Source organism: Chrysemys picta, chromosome 1, assembly GCF_011386835.1.
Source record: "Chrysemys picta bellii isolate R12L10 chromosome 1, ASM1138683v2, whole genome shotgun sequence".
NCBI lineage: Eukaryota > Metazoa > Chordata > Testudines > Emydidae > Chrysemys > Chrysemys picta.
In genome coordinates, this window is record NC_088791.1 from 247,353,878 (window position 1) to 247,368,507 (window position 14,630).

The 14,630-nt window shown below is 42.4% G+C and overlaps 1 protein-coding gene across 9 annotated transcripts in view; it reads left to right on the forward strand.

Moving 5' to 3' along the window:
• CARS2 (cysteinyl-tRNA synthetase 2, mitochondrial) overlaps nucleotides 1-14,113 on the forward strand; it is a 110,763-nt gene extending 96,650 nt beyond the window's left edge. For 7 of the 9 annotated variants that reach the window (XM_042861439.2, XM_065592124.1, XM_065592138.1 and 4 more), the window contains 5 exons: nucleotides 4,566-4,704; nucleotides 6,091-6,214; nucleotides 8,633-8,731; nucleotides 10,513-10,776; nucleotides 13,900-14,113. In XM_042861439.2, the coding sequence (XP_042717373.2) occupies nucleotides 4,566-4,704; nucleotides 6,091-6,214; nucleotides 8,633-8,731; nucleotides 10,513-10,776; nucleotides 13,900-13,974 (701 nt within the window). In that variant the 3' untranslated portion in view covers nucleotides 13,975-14,113. The remainder of the gene's footprint in view (nucleotides 1-4,565; nucleotides 4,705-6,090; nucleotides 6,215-8,632; nucleotides 8,732-10,512; nucleotides 10,777-13,899) is intronic. The other 2 variants (XR_010600506.1, XM_042861438.2) reach the window with 2 other exon arrangements.
• The last annotated feature ends 517 nt before the right edge of the window (nucleotides 14,114-14,630 follow it).

Below are 14,630 nucleotides of genomic sequence, written 5' to 3' on the forward strand. Positions count from 1 at the left end.
TTTCTGGAGCTCCCCTCTCCTGCATGCTGTGCGCCACACTCAGAGTACTGGGACTGGCTAGACCCCTCCAGAGTGGAGAAGAGTTCCTGACTCACCCTGCCACATGCGCCGCTTCGTCCTCCAGCTCCACCGTCTCATCCACCACTTCCTCATTGGGGTTGAGTCCACTGGCCGCTGCCTCCAGTTCCCCCGAAGTATCCACGGGGCTCTTGGCAGTGGAGGTGGGATCGTCTCTCCTGTATGTCGCTCCTTAGAAGCAGCAGGTCTTTGGCACTGCACCAGAGCGACGGTTTGACTTGCTTGCCTTCTGGTACGCCTGCCTACTGCGTGTCCCTTTCGTGCCCCTTCTCCTGCATGGCGCTAGCAATCGGCCCGTCGGCATCGAAATTCCTACGGCTGGTACAAAGCTGCGACTGCACAACCTCTTCTCCCCATATACTCAGTAGCTCCAGTGTGCTCCACCTGGGAGCGTGCCGTCTGCGTAAAGCCATCAGGGTCAGCTGGGAAGATGCTGTGTGAACTGTGTACGCTGAACAAACAGGAAGAGGAATTTCAAAAATTCCCAGGCCTTTAAATGCGGGAGGGGCACATACCTGTGTACCTCCAAGGCAGCAGAGTTTTAACTGCTGACCAGGGGAGTCATGATGGGCATTGTGAGACGCTTCCTGGAGGCCAGTTAGGGTGACATAACCTAGTGAGGTGTCTACACTGACACTGCGTCACTCTATCTACGTCGCAGAAAGCTCTGTGCGGCTCGTCGAGGTGGTTTTATTATATTGGCATGGCAGGGGAGTTATATCGGTGGGAGGAGCATTTCAGTGTGTACACCCCCACTTTATTAGTTAAGATAAAAAGCCAGAGTCTGTCTTCCTCTCTTGAGTTAGCTGTTGCAAACCAATTTGTGTGTGTCCGTCTATCCATCTGTCCCCACTGTTTAATTCATTTTTAAAGCTTTTTTTATTACTTGCTTCTGTATGCTGCCTTTTGCAACTGCTTCCTATATCAATTACTTAATGCAGAGAAATTCTGCCTGAGTTCTTTGTACCTCCTTGCTCTCCTTTGTTTGTTCCTCAAAAAGCTCTTTTAACCTACTTTTGGCCCAACGACCCTATGATAGCTGTCTTTAAGGGGAGGCATATTCTAGTGGTTAGAATACAGACTTGGGAGTCAGGAGTTGTCAGGGCTGATTACCCACTCTGGCAGTTCGAGTGCAGAAGGTGGGGGCTTGCAAGGATTTTAAAAATTAATACTTACATATCTGGGGTTTCAGATAAGCAATCTCTAGGTATGATCTGATAGTTTTTCATACCTTGCTTTCAGCTTCTCACAGCATAACTACTCCCTGTTCCCCTCTTTCCCGGAGAACCACAACGCACGCAGAAAGAGAAATTTTCCCCCAATTTTAAAAAGTTCTAGCCCTCCCATTGGGTCTTTTGGTCAGGTGCCCACTCCTTTCCTTTTACCTATGGGCTCGTTAACCCTTTACAGGTAAAGCAAGTAGAGAACAGCTACTAAGAGGAATTCTATAGCTAACGGGCTGGCTGGGTGTCCACAAAAGGGAGCTACCCCTCCCCCATTTTATTTATCACAGGAGTCTAATGGTCTAGGCTCGTTAATGATCTCCTTAAACTCTGAGGTATGGACAGTGGTTAACAACTCTGCTCCTCTGGCACAATGGAGCTGTCCATTAGGATGATAAAGCTTGTTTGTGCAGGAGACAGAACTTTCTCAGGGACTTAATCCAAGGTGATCATAGACATGAATGTATGAACATAAGAACACAAGAGCTGCTGTACTGGATCAGACCAATGGTCCATCTAGCCCAGAATCTTGTCTCCCAACAGTGGCCAGTACCAGAGCTTCAGGAATAGCGTACAGAACAGCACAATTTTGGAGTGATCCACCCGTCTTCCACTCTAGAACTAAACACATTGGAACTGGACTGTGTATCTGTACTTGACCGTAATTGTAGTGTAGTAGATAGGCAAAAATCAGTGAAAAAGAATTGCTTTAATCAAAGTGGACTTCGCTGTATTAAACATTTATCATGTGTGCTTATCTTACAGTTCCTGTGACCAGAGTAATTATTTGGGTAATCTTACTGGATAAAAATTGATATCCAATTTCTGTAACTTTTTTAACGAAAAAAAAGTCTCTGATTTGAAAGACACAGTAAAGTTTTATTTTTAAAACCAACATTAATGCAACATTGACAGATTTTAATCGTCCACAAGTTGAGAATCTCTCAAATATAGAGCCAGATTTTGATCTCTATTCTATTGGGGGTAAATCCAGAGAGATTCTATTTAAGCTGTTAATTTGTTTTTGGATTTATATTGGTGTCAGTGAAATCAGGTCTGGCCTATGGCTTCCACCACAGTTTTAACTCTGTCTTGCACATACTGTTTACCTTTCTAAATGGTGTGTGTGTTTGCTCAGTGTTGTGTAGTCATACAAAGCAGACTGTTGTAACGCATGTGCTTGTGGGGCCAGAGGGAGGTTGCCATGGAAACTGTAGGTCAAACTAAGCACTGATATAATGAGCGGTACACTATAATAAACTATACTTCGGGTATAAGTTAGTCAGAAAACAGGTATATGTGGCAAAGCAGTGTTACTTATGTTTAGGGCCCTACGAAATTCACGGTCCATTATGGTCAATTTCATGGCCATAGGATTTGAAAATTGGTAGATTTCACATTTTCAGGTGTTTAAATCTGAAATTTCACGGTGGTGTAACCATGGGGGTCCCGACCCAAAATGGGATTGTGGGGGGAGTCACAAAGTTGTTGTAGGGGGGTTGCAGGATTGTTGCCCTAACTTCTGTGCTGCCTTCAGAGCTAGGCTCTGAAGGCAGCAACCACAGAGCTTCCTGCAGCCGCAGGAGGTTCCCAGAGGTTGAGGTGTGTCTGATCTTCCTCCTCTCTTCCCCCAGAGCAGCTGTGCAGGGGATGGACAAGTCCTGTCCCTCCACAGCCCAGCCAGAGCTAGGAGGCCCCTTTGCTGGGGCATTCCTAGGAACAAGGGGACATCGGATTTTACTGGGAAGGGTTTATTTCATGGTCCGTGACACGTTTTTCACAGCCGTGAAATTGATAGGGCCCTACTTATGTTCAGTGGGTATGTAAAGGCTGTGTACCTTACTCTGACTTGATTCTCTAGAGGATTAAGTTTAAATTCAGCCCTGATGTTGGTGGGCACAACTTCCAGTGGCCATAACTCAATGTGAGTAGCGCCCACTTACACGAGAGCTGAATTTGGCTCCAATATTGCAGTGTAAGTTAAAATATGTATAACTTTGTGTAATTTAGGAAGATGATCCGCTGATGTCAGTGGTGGGTGCAGATGGACTGGTGCTGTCCATGGTTTATTTGCAGGTATAGCCAAAGGTGGATTGTTCTCAGCACTATTTCAGAAACTGTGGTTCAAACCTGAGCAGATTTTTTTTTTCTATCTGAAGCAAATATTTATTAGTAAGCCCTGACTTTAATTGCAGAGCTTTCACATAGGCTAAAACTAGAATCCCTCTTAGTGCAATACCAAGCTCCATGAAACACATTGGTATGATGGACTGAAGATGTTGTTACGGTTTATTAAACATAAAATATGTATGCCTCTTTAAAAACAGGTAAGTATTTTGCATTACACATCAGGAGATGTGATAATTTATTCTTGATTTTTATAAGTGAGTACTTAATTTTTTGGTGGTAATTACACATATGGCTAGTTTAACTATTTTGGGGTGCCTATTAGATCAGTGCTTCTCAAAGCCAGTCTGCCGCTTATGTAGGGAAAGTCGCTGGCGGGCCGGGCTGGCTTGTTTACCTGTCGCGTCCGCAGGTTCGGCCGATCGCGGCTCCCACTGGCTGCGGTTCGCCGTTCCAGGCCAATGGGGGCTGCGGGAAGGGCGGCCAGCATATCCCTGGGCCCGCGCCGCTTCCTGCAGCCCCCATTGGCCTTGAACGGCGAACAGCAGCCAGTGGGAGCCGCGATCGGCCGAACCTGCGGATGCGACAGGTAAACAAACCAGCCCGGCCCGCCAGCGACTTTCCCTACACAAGCGGCAGACTGGCTTTGAGAAGCACTGATCTAATAGGCACCCCAAAATAGTTAAACTAGCCATATGTGTAATTACCACCAAAAAATTAAGTATATAACTCGCTTATAAAGCCCGTCAGGGGCTTTCCCTGAACAAGCAGCGGCCCAACTTTGAGAAGCGGTGTACTAGATGGAAAGATTCAGTACATGAAAGACAATTGTAAAATATCAGATTTTGCTTCAGATAGGTTTTTCTCAATAATCTTTGGGCCATTGTATTTGCTTTGTATAAATATGTGCTGTGCCATTTTTAATTACTGGATTGTTTTAGAACCATAAAACCTAATATGCCTAAAGATTAATGCCTTTAGTTAAGTTTGTAGGTAATTTAACAAAACTTTTGCTGTGACAGATAAATAGTAAAGAACTCGTATTTCTTGTAATATTTTCTCATGACCCTGTTTCCGCTATACGTTGCACAGTATCTTCTGTAGCATAACATCTAAATGAATTTTTTATTTTCTTAGCAATAGAATTTGGTGATGACAGCATGAATGACGCAAAGAACCTCCTTCAGGCTATCTCTTCTTTTATTAGTGATGCAAATGCTTATATGAAAGGACAGCTGGTGTGTGACCCCATTAAGGAAGATGTACTGTGGGAGATGTGAGTGCAAATATATATATTGTATCACTTGAAGATTCTGATTATCTGAAGGGTAATTTGTGAACTCCTGATTGATTATGAGGGATTGAACTCTGTGCCACATTGCATGTCATTAAAAAGCTGTACAAAAATCCATCTGGTCAAGATAAAGGGGGAGAGTGAGAAGCAACATCCTCTTCCTTTTCACTTTCCGATTGCTTTTTCCCCCTTTCTTCCTTTAGTTGATGGACTTTTGCATAGTCTACTGTACTCTGATGCATGGTGTGTATGTAGTGTAGCCTTACCTAGGTTCCTTTGCTCCTCTTGACTGACATAACCTCTCAATTGAGTTCTGACATGGAGGAGAGGAGAGAGTGGGACGTGGAGAGGGCCAGAAAAAAGTGGTATAGGGAGGAATGAGATCACAGCTGGGTGGGGCATGACCCTGAAGACACAGAGAGTGATTTTGCTATCACAGAGATCGGCAACCTTTGGCACGCGGCCCATCAGGGAAAGCCACTAGCGGGCTGGGATGGTTTGTTTACCTGCAGCGTCCGCAGGTTTGGCCGATTGCAGCTCCCACTAGCCGCGGTTCACTGTTCCAGGCCAATGGGGGGCTGCGGGAAGCGGCGTGGGCCAAGGGATGTGCTGGCCGCTGCTTCCCGCAGCCCCCATTGGCCTGGAATGATGAACCACGGCCAGTGGGAGCTGTGATTGGCCAAACCTGCGGATGCTGCAGGTAAACAAACCAGCCCGGTCCGGCCCGGCCCGCCAGCGGCTTTCCCTGACAGGCCGCGTGCCAAAGGTTGCCGATCCCTGGTCTATCATCTCATGAGCAATTGCCACCAGACACAGAATTACTACAAAGGGAGGAGCAAAACAGAGTTAGAAGGGAGCCAGAGATGCCAGCATAACGTTTGATGCTCTCAAGAAGGCTGTGGTGCAATCATTCATGTCAAATGACGTACTGAGATCAGTGGGAATGAACAGAAGGTTGATAAGCAGTGTAGGAGAGGAGGCCATTGACAGCCACACACTGTTTACAAGTTGCCATTTATCCCCTTTTACTAATAAATGCACTGTTCAGTTTTGGATAGACATAGCTTTCCCCTTTTGCACTGAAAAATTTCTTCTCTTCTGAGCGCTGTAGCATTGCCCATTATGGTACAGCTAGGAACAAAACAGGGTGACCGTACTGCCAGTGTGAAAAATCGGGACGGGGGTGAGGGGTAATAGGAGCCTATATAAGAAAAAGACCAGAAAATCGGGACTGTCCCTATAAAATCGGGACATCTGGTCACCCTAGAACAAAATGACAATGTCATTTAGATGACTCCCTCTGGCTGATAGTAGATGAATTCAGTACTCTGCTGGCAACTTGTCCATCCTTACCTTTTCTTTTTTCAGCCTAGCCAACACAAAAGCAAATGTAAAGGCTGCATTTGCAGATGACTTTGACACCTCCAGGGCTGTTGCTGCAATTATGGACCTCATTCACCATGGCAACAGACAGCTTAAGGCTGTTACTAAGGTAACCCATTAGGATAGAGAGATCAGAAAATGACAGCTGTCTACAGTCCTACTGTTTAATTCAGACAGATTAGTTTATTGTTCACACAACAGACCAGCAGAAACAAAGCTCTACAAATGGTTGACCTTAAAGACACACATTTGTCCAGACTGCATCTCTAGAATTCTGTGCTATTGTTTTATGCTTCACTGTGTCCAAAGCACGTTTCTCTCCTGCTGCCTTGTATTCATAGGGAAGACTTTTGAAAGACTCCTGAGGGTGTCGTCATGTGCCACAGGCTTTAATGGTTGTTGCGCATACCTGCTTTCTACCCCCATAATACCGATAAAGAGTGGACTGGGGATTGATTGATTTTTTTGTAAAAAAGTCATTGTTACGACTAGGACTTCCAAGCGCAATGGCGGTTAACACAGCACCTGTTTTATTCACCCTTCACCAGTTGCCTCTGCTATCGGCAAATCATAAATGTGGTCTCAAACTGTCCCTCTAAGGCTCCAGCTACACTTTAGATCATACATTGGCAATTTGAGGCCCCAGTTAAAACCTGATGCTGAAGCAGAGGAGGCTTTGGGTGGCTGATTGCAAGAGTTCAAGGGTAGAAATAAAGTAAAAGCACAGCCCTACGGACTCCTGGGTTCTGATCCTAATTTTGGCAAAGATGCTATCTTTGGCCTTGGGTCAGATACTTAACCTCTCTGCTTCATTGTCCCTGACTGCTTAATTACCAGTCTCATGGCGTTCGCAGTTTGTTTTTACTGGGGCTGAGACGGGCGAGGTTGAATATAGTAATAACTCATTTTCAGATTTTATTTTTTAAACCCTGTCTCCTTGTAGTCCTGTAGCAGCACCAGTCTCTGAGATCTGGACTTAGTCGCAGTCTTTCCCTTTCTTTATAGAGTTCTTCTCTGAGCCACTGAGCAAATCCCTGAGTCAGTCCAGTTTGTAGTTTAAGTCCTGGATAACCCAGCTGTTTGAATTCAAACAAAACAAGCCCCCCCTCACTCTTTGGATCATTTTAATAATTGTTTCTGAATTTCCTTTAATTATCATTCTGATAATGTCATGCCCAGAATTGGATGCACTATTCCAGGGGCAGTTACACTTGACTGCTCTGTGCATCTCTTTGAACATTACTATTTTCCATGTTTTGTCTCCTACGGAGTATTGGTGAGTTGGGTTTTTTCCTCTGAAGGTACGTCTACAGTTGTTACGGCAGTGTGCAGAGTAGCACATACCCTGCACGTCCTCCTAGCCCAGATATAAACAGCAGCATGGATGGTGAGGCACCGGTTTAGGCGAGTAGAGTGTCCTTACATGCCAGAACCTTAGGGGATCTATCCTACACGGCTCCCTGTATGCCCAAGCAGTGCCTCCAATGTCAACACTGCTCTTTTTAGCAGTGTAGTATCTTGCTGCTGGAGCCTTTCCCCACCGCAATGACTAGTGTGGACATCACCTGCCTTTCACTGCAGCGTGTAGCTACACATGTAGTCGATAGTACACACAAACACACACTCTCTCTCTCTCTCTCTCTCTCTCTTCCCTAAACTGAACTCATGTCATTGTTTGCTTTTTTCCCCCATGTTCCTAATCGCTCTTGATCCATTTGTATTTTTTCCCCTGGCTGCTGGTTCTAGCTCCTTCCAGTTTACTGTCCTTTGCAAATTTCACGCTATTTATGGCTTATTCCAGATGTTAAATAAAACCTCACCAAATACCTCATTTTGATGCACCTCACTACACACTGGTCTCCAACTTAATATTTTGTCGTTGCCTTTTGCTAGCCAGCCTTAGTCCCCATAAATCTTTTCTCCTGTTCTTGCCATGTTAATTTTGAATGTTGAGTTCATGTTGGGTAAATATAAAAGGAGAAAATGTGCCTGCATCCATGTTTACAAATGCTATTCTTCGGGCGACCACCACTGTCTTGCAGCCAAGTACTGCCAAGGTGTCTGAAAATGGCCTTCACGGTGCCTAACTCAGCATGACAAAAGGTGACGTTTGAAGCGGTTGATGTAATTAATTAACCTGAAGAACCTTCAGCTGTTAATTTAGTTTTCATTTTTCTTCATGTTCATAGGCCTTGTCTACATGGAAAAGGGTGTGTGGGTTATTTTTAATAACCTAAAGCAGGAATTTAAAATGCGATAGTTATGAGTCCCTGGCATGGACACTCTTATTCCAGTATAGGACTGTCTATGATTTAACTTAAAAGCCTTTCCAAATGACATAAGTGAAACTGAAAAAAATCCCACTCTTCTACCAGAATAATTCTCCACATGGGTGGATTTTACTAGCATCACTGGTAAAAATTTTCCCAGGTAGTCAAGGCCATAGACTTCAAACCATATATTGGCAGCTTGAGGCCTGCAATAAACTGTATTGGTCAGCCAGCTTTGTTTTTGTGATTTGTAACAGGAAGATGGATCTCCTAGAAGCCCTGTTGTGTATGGAACCATGCTTTCCTATATAGAGGACTTCTTTAACACTGTTGGAATATCTCTTGGAGACAGACAGGTATGAAACCGCTCTAAAGACCTATCATAGGTGTTATTGTTTGTATTATAACAACAATATAGTAACAGCAGCAGCATTACATCTTACAGAACATTTCACAAAAATATAAGCACAATCTAGGTAAAACTGGTGGTTCAGATTGTTGTAACTGATGCAGAAACGCCGAGGGAAGCATCTGCACTGATACAGATGTAAACTGTGTGGTTTAGAAGAGAAGGAAAATTAAACACAGCTTAACAGTATAGAACAAAGTATGGGCTGAATTCTGCTCTTGAATATTCCTGTGCCTCTTCTATTGCGGCATTGGTGCGGTGGAAACGAGTTTGGGGCGTGAAACAAGAATGTGTTTGTGACTGAGGTCCTTAAGTACTGGCTAAGGTAGAAATGGGGAGGAAAAGGAAACCAGTGAAACGCCAGTGCAAGAGTGCTATGCGGAGAGACGCTAAAAGCCAAAGGCAATAATCCAATACTATATATTTAAAAAATAAATGGGACAGGAGCTGAGAGAGCTGTTCCAGGCTTGTTTTCTGTAGGTCCTAAAATTTGCAGATGCTATTCAATTCTAAACAAGGAGCAAATCCATATCATAATTTTTTATGGATTCAAACAAACATCTATTTATTTATAGTATATACACACACACAAGCCTTTTAAAAGCAGTAACTTCTCAGCCATAAATTGAGGTGGTTCCTTTGTATTACCGTGTTAGAGCAGCTTCTGATGTATTTGGCTTCTGATCAGCTGTGTATGTTAGGAGCTGGCTATTAGTCCACACATTTGCTTTATGCATTTGTTGTGTTTTTTGGTGACATGCTGTATTTGGGGGAATCATGTTCATCTGCATTCTGTGCCCTTTGTACCTAGCTAGATATACGCTTTTCTGAACTTTTGCATACTGTATGGGTTCTCTCTGGCTTTCAGGTGGTGCTGAAGATGTTGGTGTGGGGTAGGATTAGAACACTGAGAACTCTGTGCCTGGTTTCTCTGGAAGAGAGTTTGTTGTAATTGAATGGAAATGATGCCTTGATAAAGGGATGACAGTTTGTTTGGATCTATTACAAACATGCCAGATCCATTCCCTTTGGAAGTGGATTAAATTAATTCGGAATAAAAGCATCCACAGATGGAGTTAATCAGGAATAGCTATTCTGGAATGACTTCCCGGTTTAGACAAGCCCGGAGTAGTTGTCTGTTTGCCACCTGCCTAGTCATTGTTGGATGTTGGAAGTTTCTGTGGGCATCTGAAAGTCAAGTCTTAAGGAAGGATTTGGAAATGGATAAGATGCTGGTGCAAAGGTGCCTCACAACAGTATAGCTCATTCCCCTTCCTGTACCGGAATAAGTTACACTAGCATAAGCACAGTTACACCACTATAACTACGTCAAGTATAGCTAAGGCCGTACAACTTTGCCTGCACTGCAAGCAGAAGTGTGATTGCAGCATGGACTAGCATTACCTGCTCCAGCTTTAATCTAGATTGCACAGTTCAAAATACCAGTGAAGACATGATGGCATGAACATGTAATACAAGTATGTTCCCAGGGTCCTTGGCAGCTTGTAGAGGCTGCATCACTGCAACAACGCTACTGGTTTTAACTGTGTTAGCTTGATAAAAGCGGGTGGAGGTATGCCAGCCTGTGCTATAATCAGACTCCTGATTGCAATGTACACATGCCTTGCATGTAGACAAGGCCTTACTTCAGAATTTATTCTGTTGAATGAATACTGCTTAACTCATTTTCTGATGCAATATTTTAATGCTGCTGCTTTTGATTTATAGGTTGTCCCAGAAAACAAAAATTCAGCTACGCTTTCCAGTGTGATTGATGAACTAGTAAGCTTCCGTGTCAAGGTGCGGAATTATGCTCTTGCTATGCCTGGAGCAACAGCAGCGGCGCAGGTGGAAGAAGGTACCATTCTAGCAAAGGAAACAAAACAGGAAGAGAAAGAGACAAGACGGCAGCTATTGCTGGAGCGAGAACCCCTTCTGCAGGCTTGTGACAACCTGCGGCGAGACCTTGCTGCATTTGGAATCAACGTAAAGGTTTGAGAAAATATTGTCTTTGCAACTCCTTTAGTAATTCATAGAATCGTATGACTGGAAGGGACCTCGAGAGGTCATCTAGTCCAGTCCCCTGTACTTGTGGCAGGACTAAGTATTATCTAGACCATTCCGAACAGCTGTTTGTCTAACCTGCTCTTAAAAATCTCCAGTGATGGAGATTCCACAACCTCCCTAGGCAGTTTATTCCAGTGCTTAACCACCCTGACAGTTAGGAAGTTTCTCCTAATGTCCAACCTCAACCACCCTCGCTGCAATTTAAGCCCATTGCTTCTTGTCCTATCCTCAGAGGTTAAGAACAATAATTTTTCTCCCTCCTCCTTGTAACAATCTTTTATGTACTTGAAAATTATCATGTCCCCTCTCAGTCTTTTCTTTTCCAGACTAAACAAACCCAATTTTTAAAATCTTTCCTCATAGGTCATGTTTTCTAGACCTTAATCATTTTTGTTGCTCTTCTCTGGACTTTCTTCAGTGTCAGACAGCAGTTTTTTTTTCCCTTTTCACACCCTTTGTCAGCATCTCCCAGTACTGTGCTCTGCGCTGTGTGCATTTGGACTAGTAGTGGGTAGAATGAAGTGGTCATGTACAATCAATCGGTTAGCTTTATATTCTCCCCCCACCTCTCTATGGTAGCTATGGCTTCTTCTGTAATTACTGAGAGCGTATTATTTAGCTGTTAAAACATCCTCTGCCATTTCTGAAATCCCCATCTGGCCTTATGGTTGGATTAAACAAGGGCCAGCAATGATTATGATGTAGAATGGTAGCAATTTGGAGTAGGCTTGACAAGAAGCGGGGACACTGTTTGCACTGATCTTTCATGCTCTTCGTTAACTTTGGTTTTGGATAGGAAGGTGGGGCTTTCCCCCCAGAAGTCATTGTGAAAAGCAACCTCAGTCCTCTCACTTAAATAGCTCCATTCCTTCTGCACTGTCCCAAGTGCTTGTAGCCACCTTATTTTCTAGCCCTTCTCTCTGCCTCTAGTCTATCCCTAATGCCACCGTTGAATTATTTTTCCTTCCCCTTTCTCCAGCCATATCTCCCCTTAAAAAAACACCTTAATTGGCTCATTCTCTTCTTCCATCATTTCAAGAGGCGCCGTCTCACCTTCAAGATCTTACATAATCTCCCTCAACCCAATACTGCTCCTCCCATTCCTCTTGCCTTACTGTCCTTTTCAACGCTTCAGCCCTGTAATTGTAGCACAAGTATTCAGATCTGTGCTACAGTCAGAAATCCCCTGCAAAACTGAGCCAATTCACTTTTGAGGCTCATCACTTAGAACTGGCACTAGCAGTGACACAGATGAATTTCTATTTAAGAAGCTAGAGTCTAAAACAGATGATCGATTTGGTCAGACACTTTATGCTATTTTACTTGTTTCCATTTAAACTTCTTATAGAGCTATATTGACAAAGTCTTACCCACAAATTATTCGTTGTATGGCCTTGCCTGCACTTTTTTGTGCCAAAAATATCCCATTGTTTCAGCAACAGCAGGAACGTTGCTGTAGGAAAGATGCTGGTGGCCACCTGAATCCTATTTACACCAGCACTTTTATTGGGACCCGTGGTGGGAAATTACTGACAAAAAAGCCTCGTGTCGAGACAGCCGTGGTTATAAAGTGAGACATCTTCCTGCTGTCTTTTTAAATTAAGAATGTAAGAACTATTTGGAATCTGTCAAATGTAACCACTTAAAAAAAATAATCTTGGTAGTACCTGCTCTAAAGAGGAGCCAGGAAAATTCCAAATTCAAAGTCTTAGAATGCTAATAAGTTAGTTTGTCTTTATTAATTTGTATTTAGCCTCCATTAAATCACTAAAGTCCTTTTCTCCTGAAAGCTTATTTTCTTAAACTATCAAAATATTCAAACTTCTTTAAAAATTTATCCTCAAAATCTGATTTACATAATATCATGTTACAAAAGGATTTGTCCCTTTATTGGCTCAGATACTGAAGGTACGGATTTCGTCCAGTGTCTCACTCTTCTTGCTGATCTCAGTTTTTTAAATAATGTAACTTTAATTAATCTGTTTGTAAGATTATCCCGTAACTCTTGCATGTACTTCACTTTTCTCTAAGTCTGTAAAAAACTTATTTCAGGTTTAATAGAACTGAATTCTTTTGACTAACACAGTTCATGCTGACAATTAAATAACCTATTGCTATGTTTAATCTGCTCATGTATCAAACTCTGATTTTCTGTTCTATATGTATTTAATTCTGCATACTACTTTAAATATCCCTTATGACTACCAGTCAAACTCGGTAGATCTGAAAATTCCATTGTTGAAGCCTGTTGAACTCTTCAGAGGCACTTTGCAGTTTTGGGAAATAAACTGAATCGAATGGCTAGGTAATAATAGGAGGCAGAAATGACTAGTTGGACTATCATACTAAGATAATACTTTATTAAAAATATTCAACCTTGTGTCATTCTTTTAAAGTTTAAAGAGCTCAAAATGTACTAGGCAGTTTCTTCTCATTTAGGGGTCATAAAGGAGGCCTATTTTGTTTTATTTCTGCAAAAGTTATAAACATGAAAACCTATTCTGATGACTTTAGTTTGAGAAGGTACACACTATTGTTTTTTAAAACAATAGGCGTTAGAGTATCTTCATCACCTAATCCAATATACTTCTCCCATCACACAATGTGGTCTCAGCAATGTTTCAGACCCGAAGTTGCAATATTTTTCTCATGTCAATGCCATATTAATTAATTTAAACTAAACTGAGTGTCCACTTCCCCCCCAATAATGTAACCATCATTTTGAAAAATTATTGTTCAGTCTTTGCCTCTTAACCCAAAGTAATTAAAGATATTTTGTGAAAAGATAGGACCACTTTTTTTTTTAACTTGATCAATAGCAATGCTATTGAAGCTTAGAAATACAGCTAATAGTCAAGTACCTACTTGGTTTTTTAAAATGTAATCAGCATTTTTGCTGTTTGAGTTTAATACAGAATGTTTCAGGTTCACTTAGGCTACTTCAGGCATGTGTTATGGTTCTAGGGATTTAAATAATTTAACCAGGTTCAAAGTATTGTGTGTAATCAAAAAAATTACTGGGTTTGACCCACTTATTTATTCTTACAGGACAGAGGTACTACTTCTACGTGGGAAGTGGTGGATCAACGAAGAGAAGAGCAAAGACCTGAAACCAGCAGCTGATATAGCACAGGAATATGATTGGACTGATCATGTTGCAGTGATTGCTTTGGGAAATAATTTACAGTTGTTCCTAATCAAAATTTCAAAAAGGAACCCTGCAGAAACTTGTCTGTCTATTAATAAATAGTGTTAACTTAAATATCTCTCTGCTTGCCGCAACTTGCTTTTTCCCTTTAAGTCATTGATCTTTTTCCGCATGTATTGTGAAATAAGCTGGTAGTAACATAGGTGGTTTTGTTCAAGTAATGCAACAATTAACACAACTGAACAGCTGTAAAAATGGGATCTATAATCCAAGTAATTAGCTTATGACCCAGGTTTGCATATTTTAAATAGGTACATGTTCTATAGGTATTCAGAACAGAGTGCAGCTCAGAAGTTCCCTTTGCTCCTGCTGATTATTCATGCCCACTCCACTGGAGCCAGCCTATGTGGTGCCCGAGCTAGGCTTACTGAGGGGAGGTAGAGGCAACCAAGACAAAAAGGATTGACTAATTTTTTTAGAACTTTTAAGGGAAAACCCCAAAATTGTACCATGAGCATAAAAAAAAAATACAACGCAAGAACACAATTTTCCCCCACTGCAGACAAGGACAAAAAGGTCTGTTCTTGCATAACTTGATGTAGGAGCAGTGCCTCAGTCTCTTCCAATCATA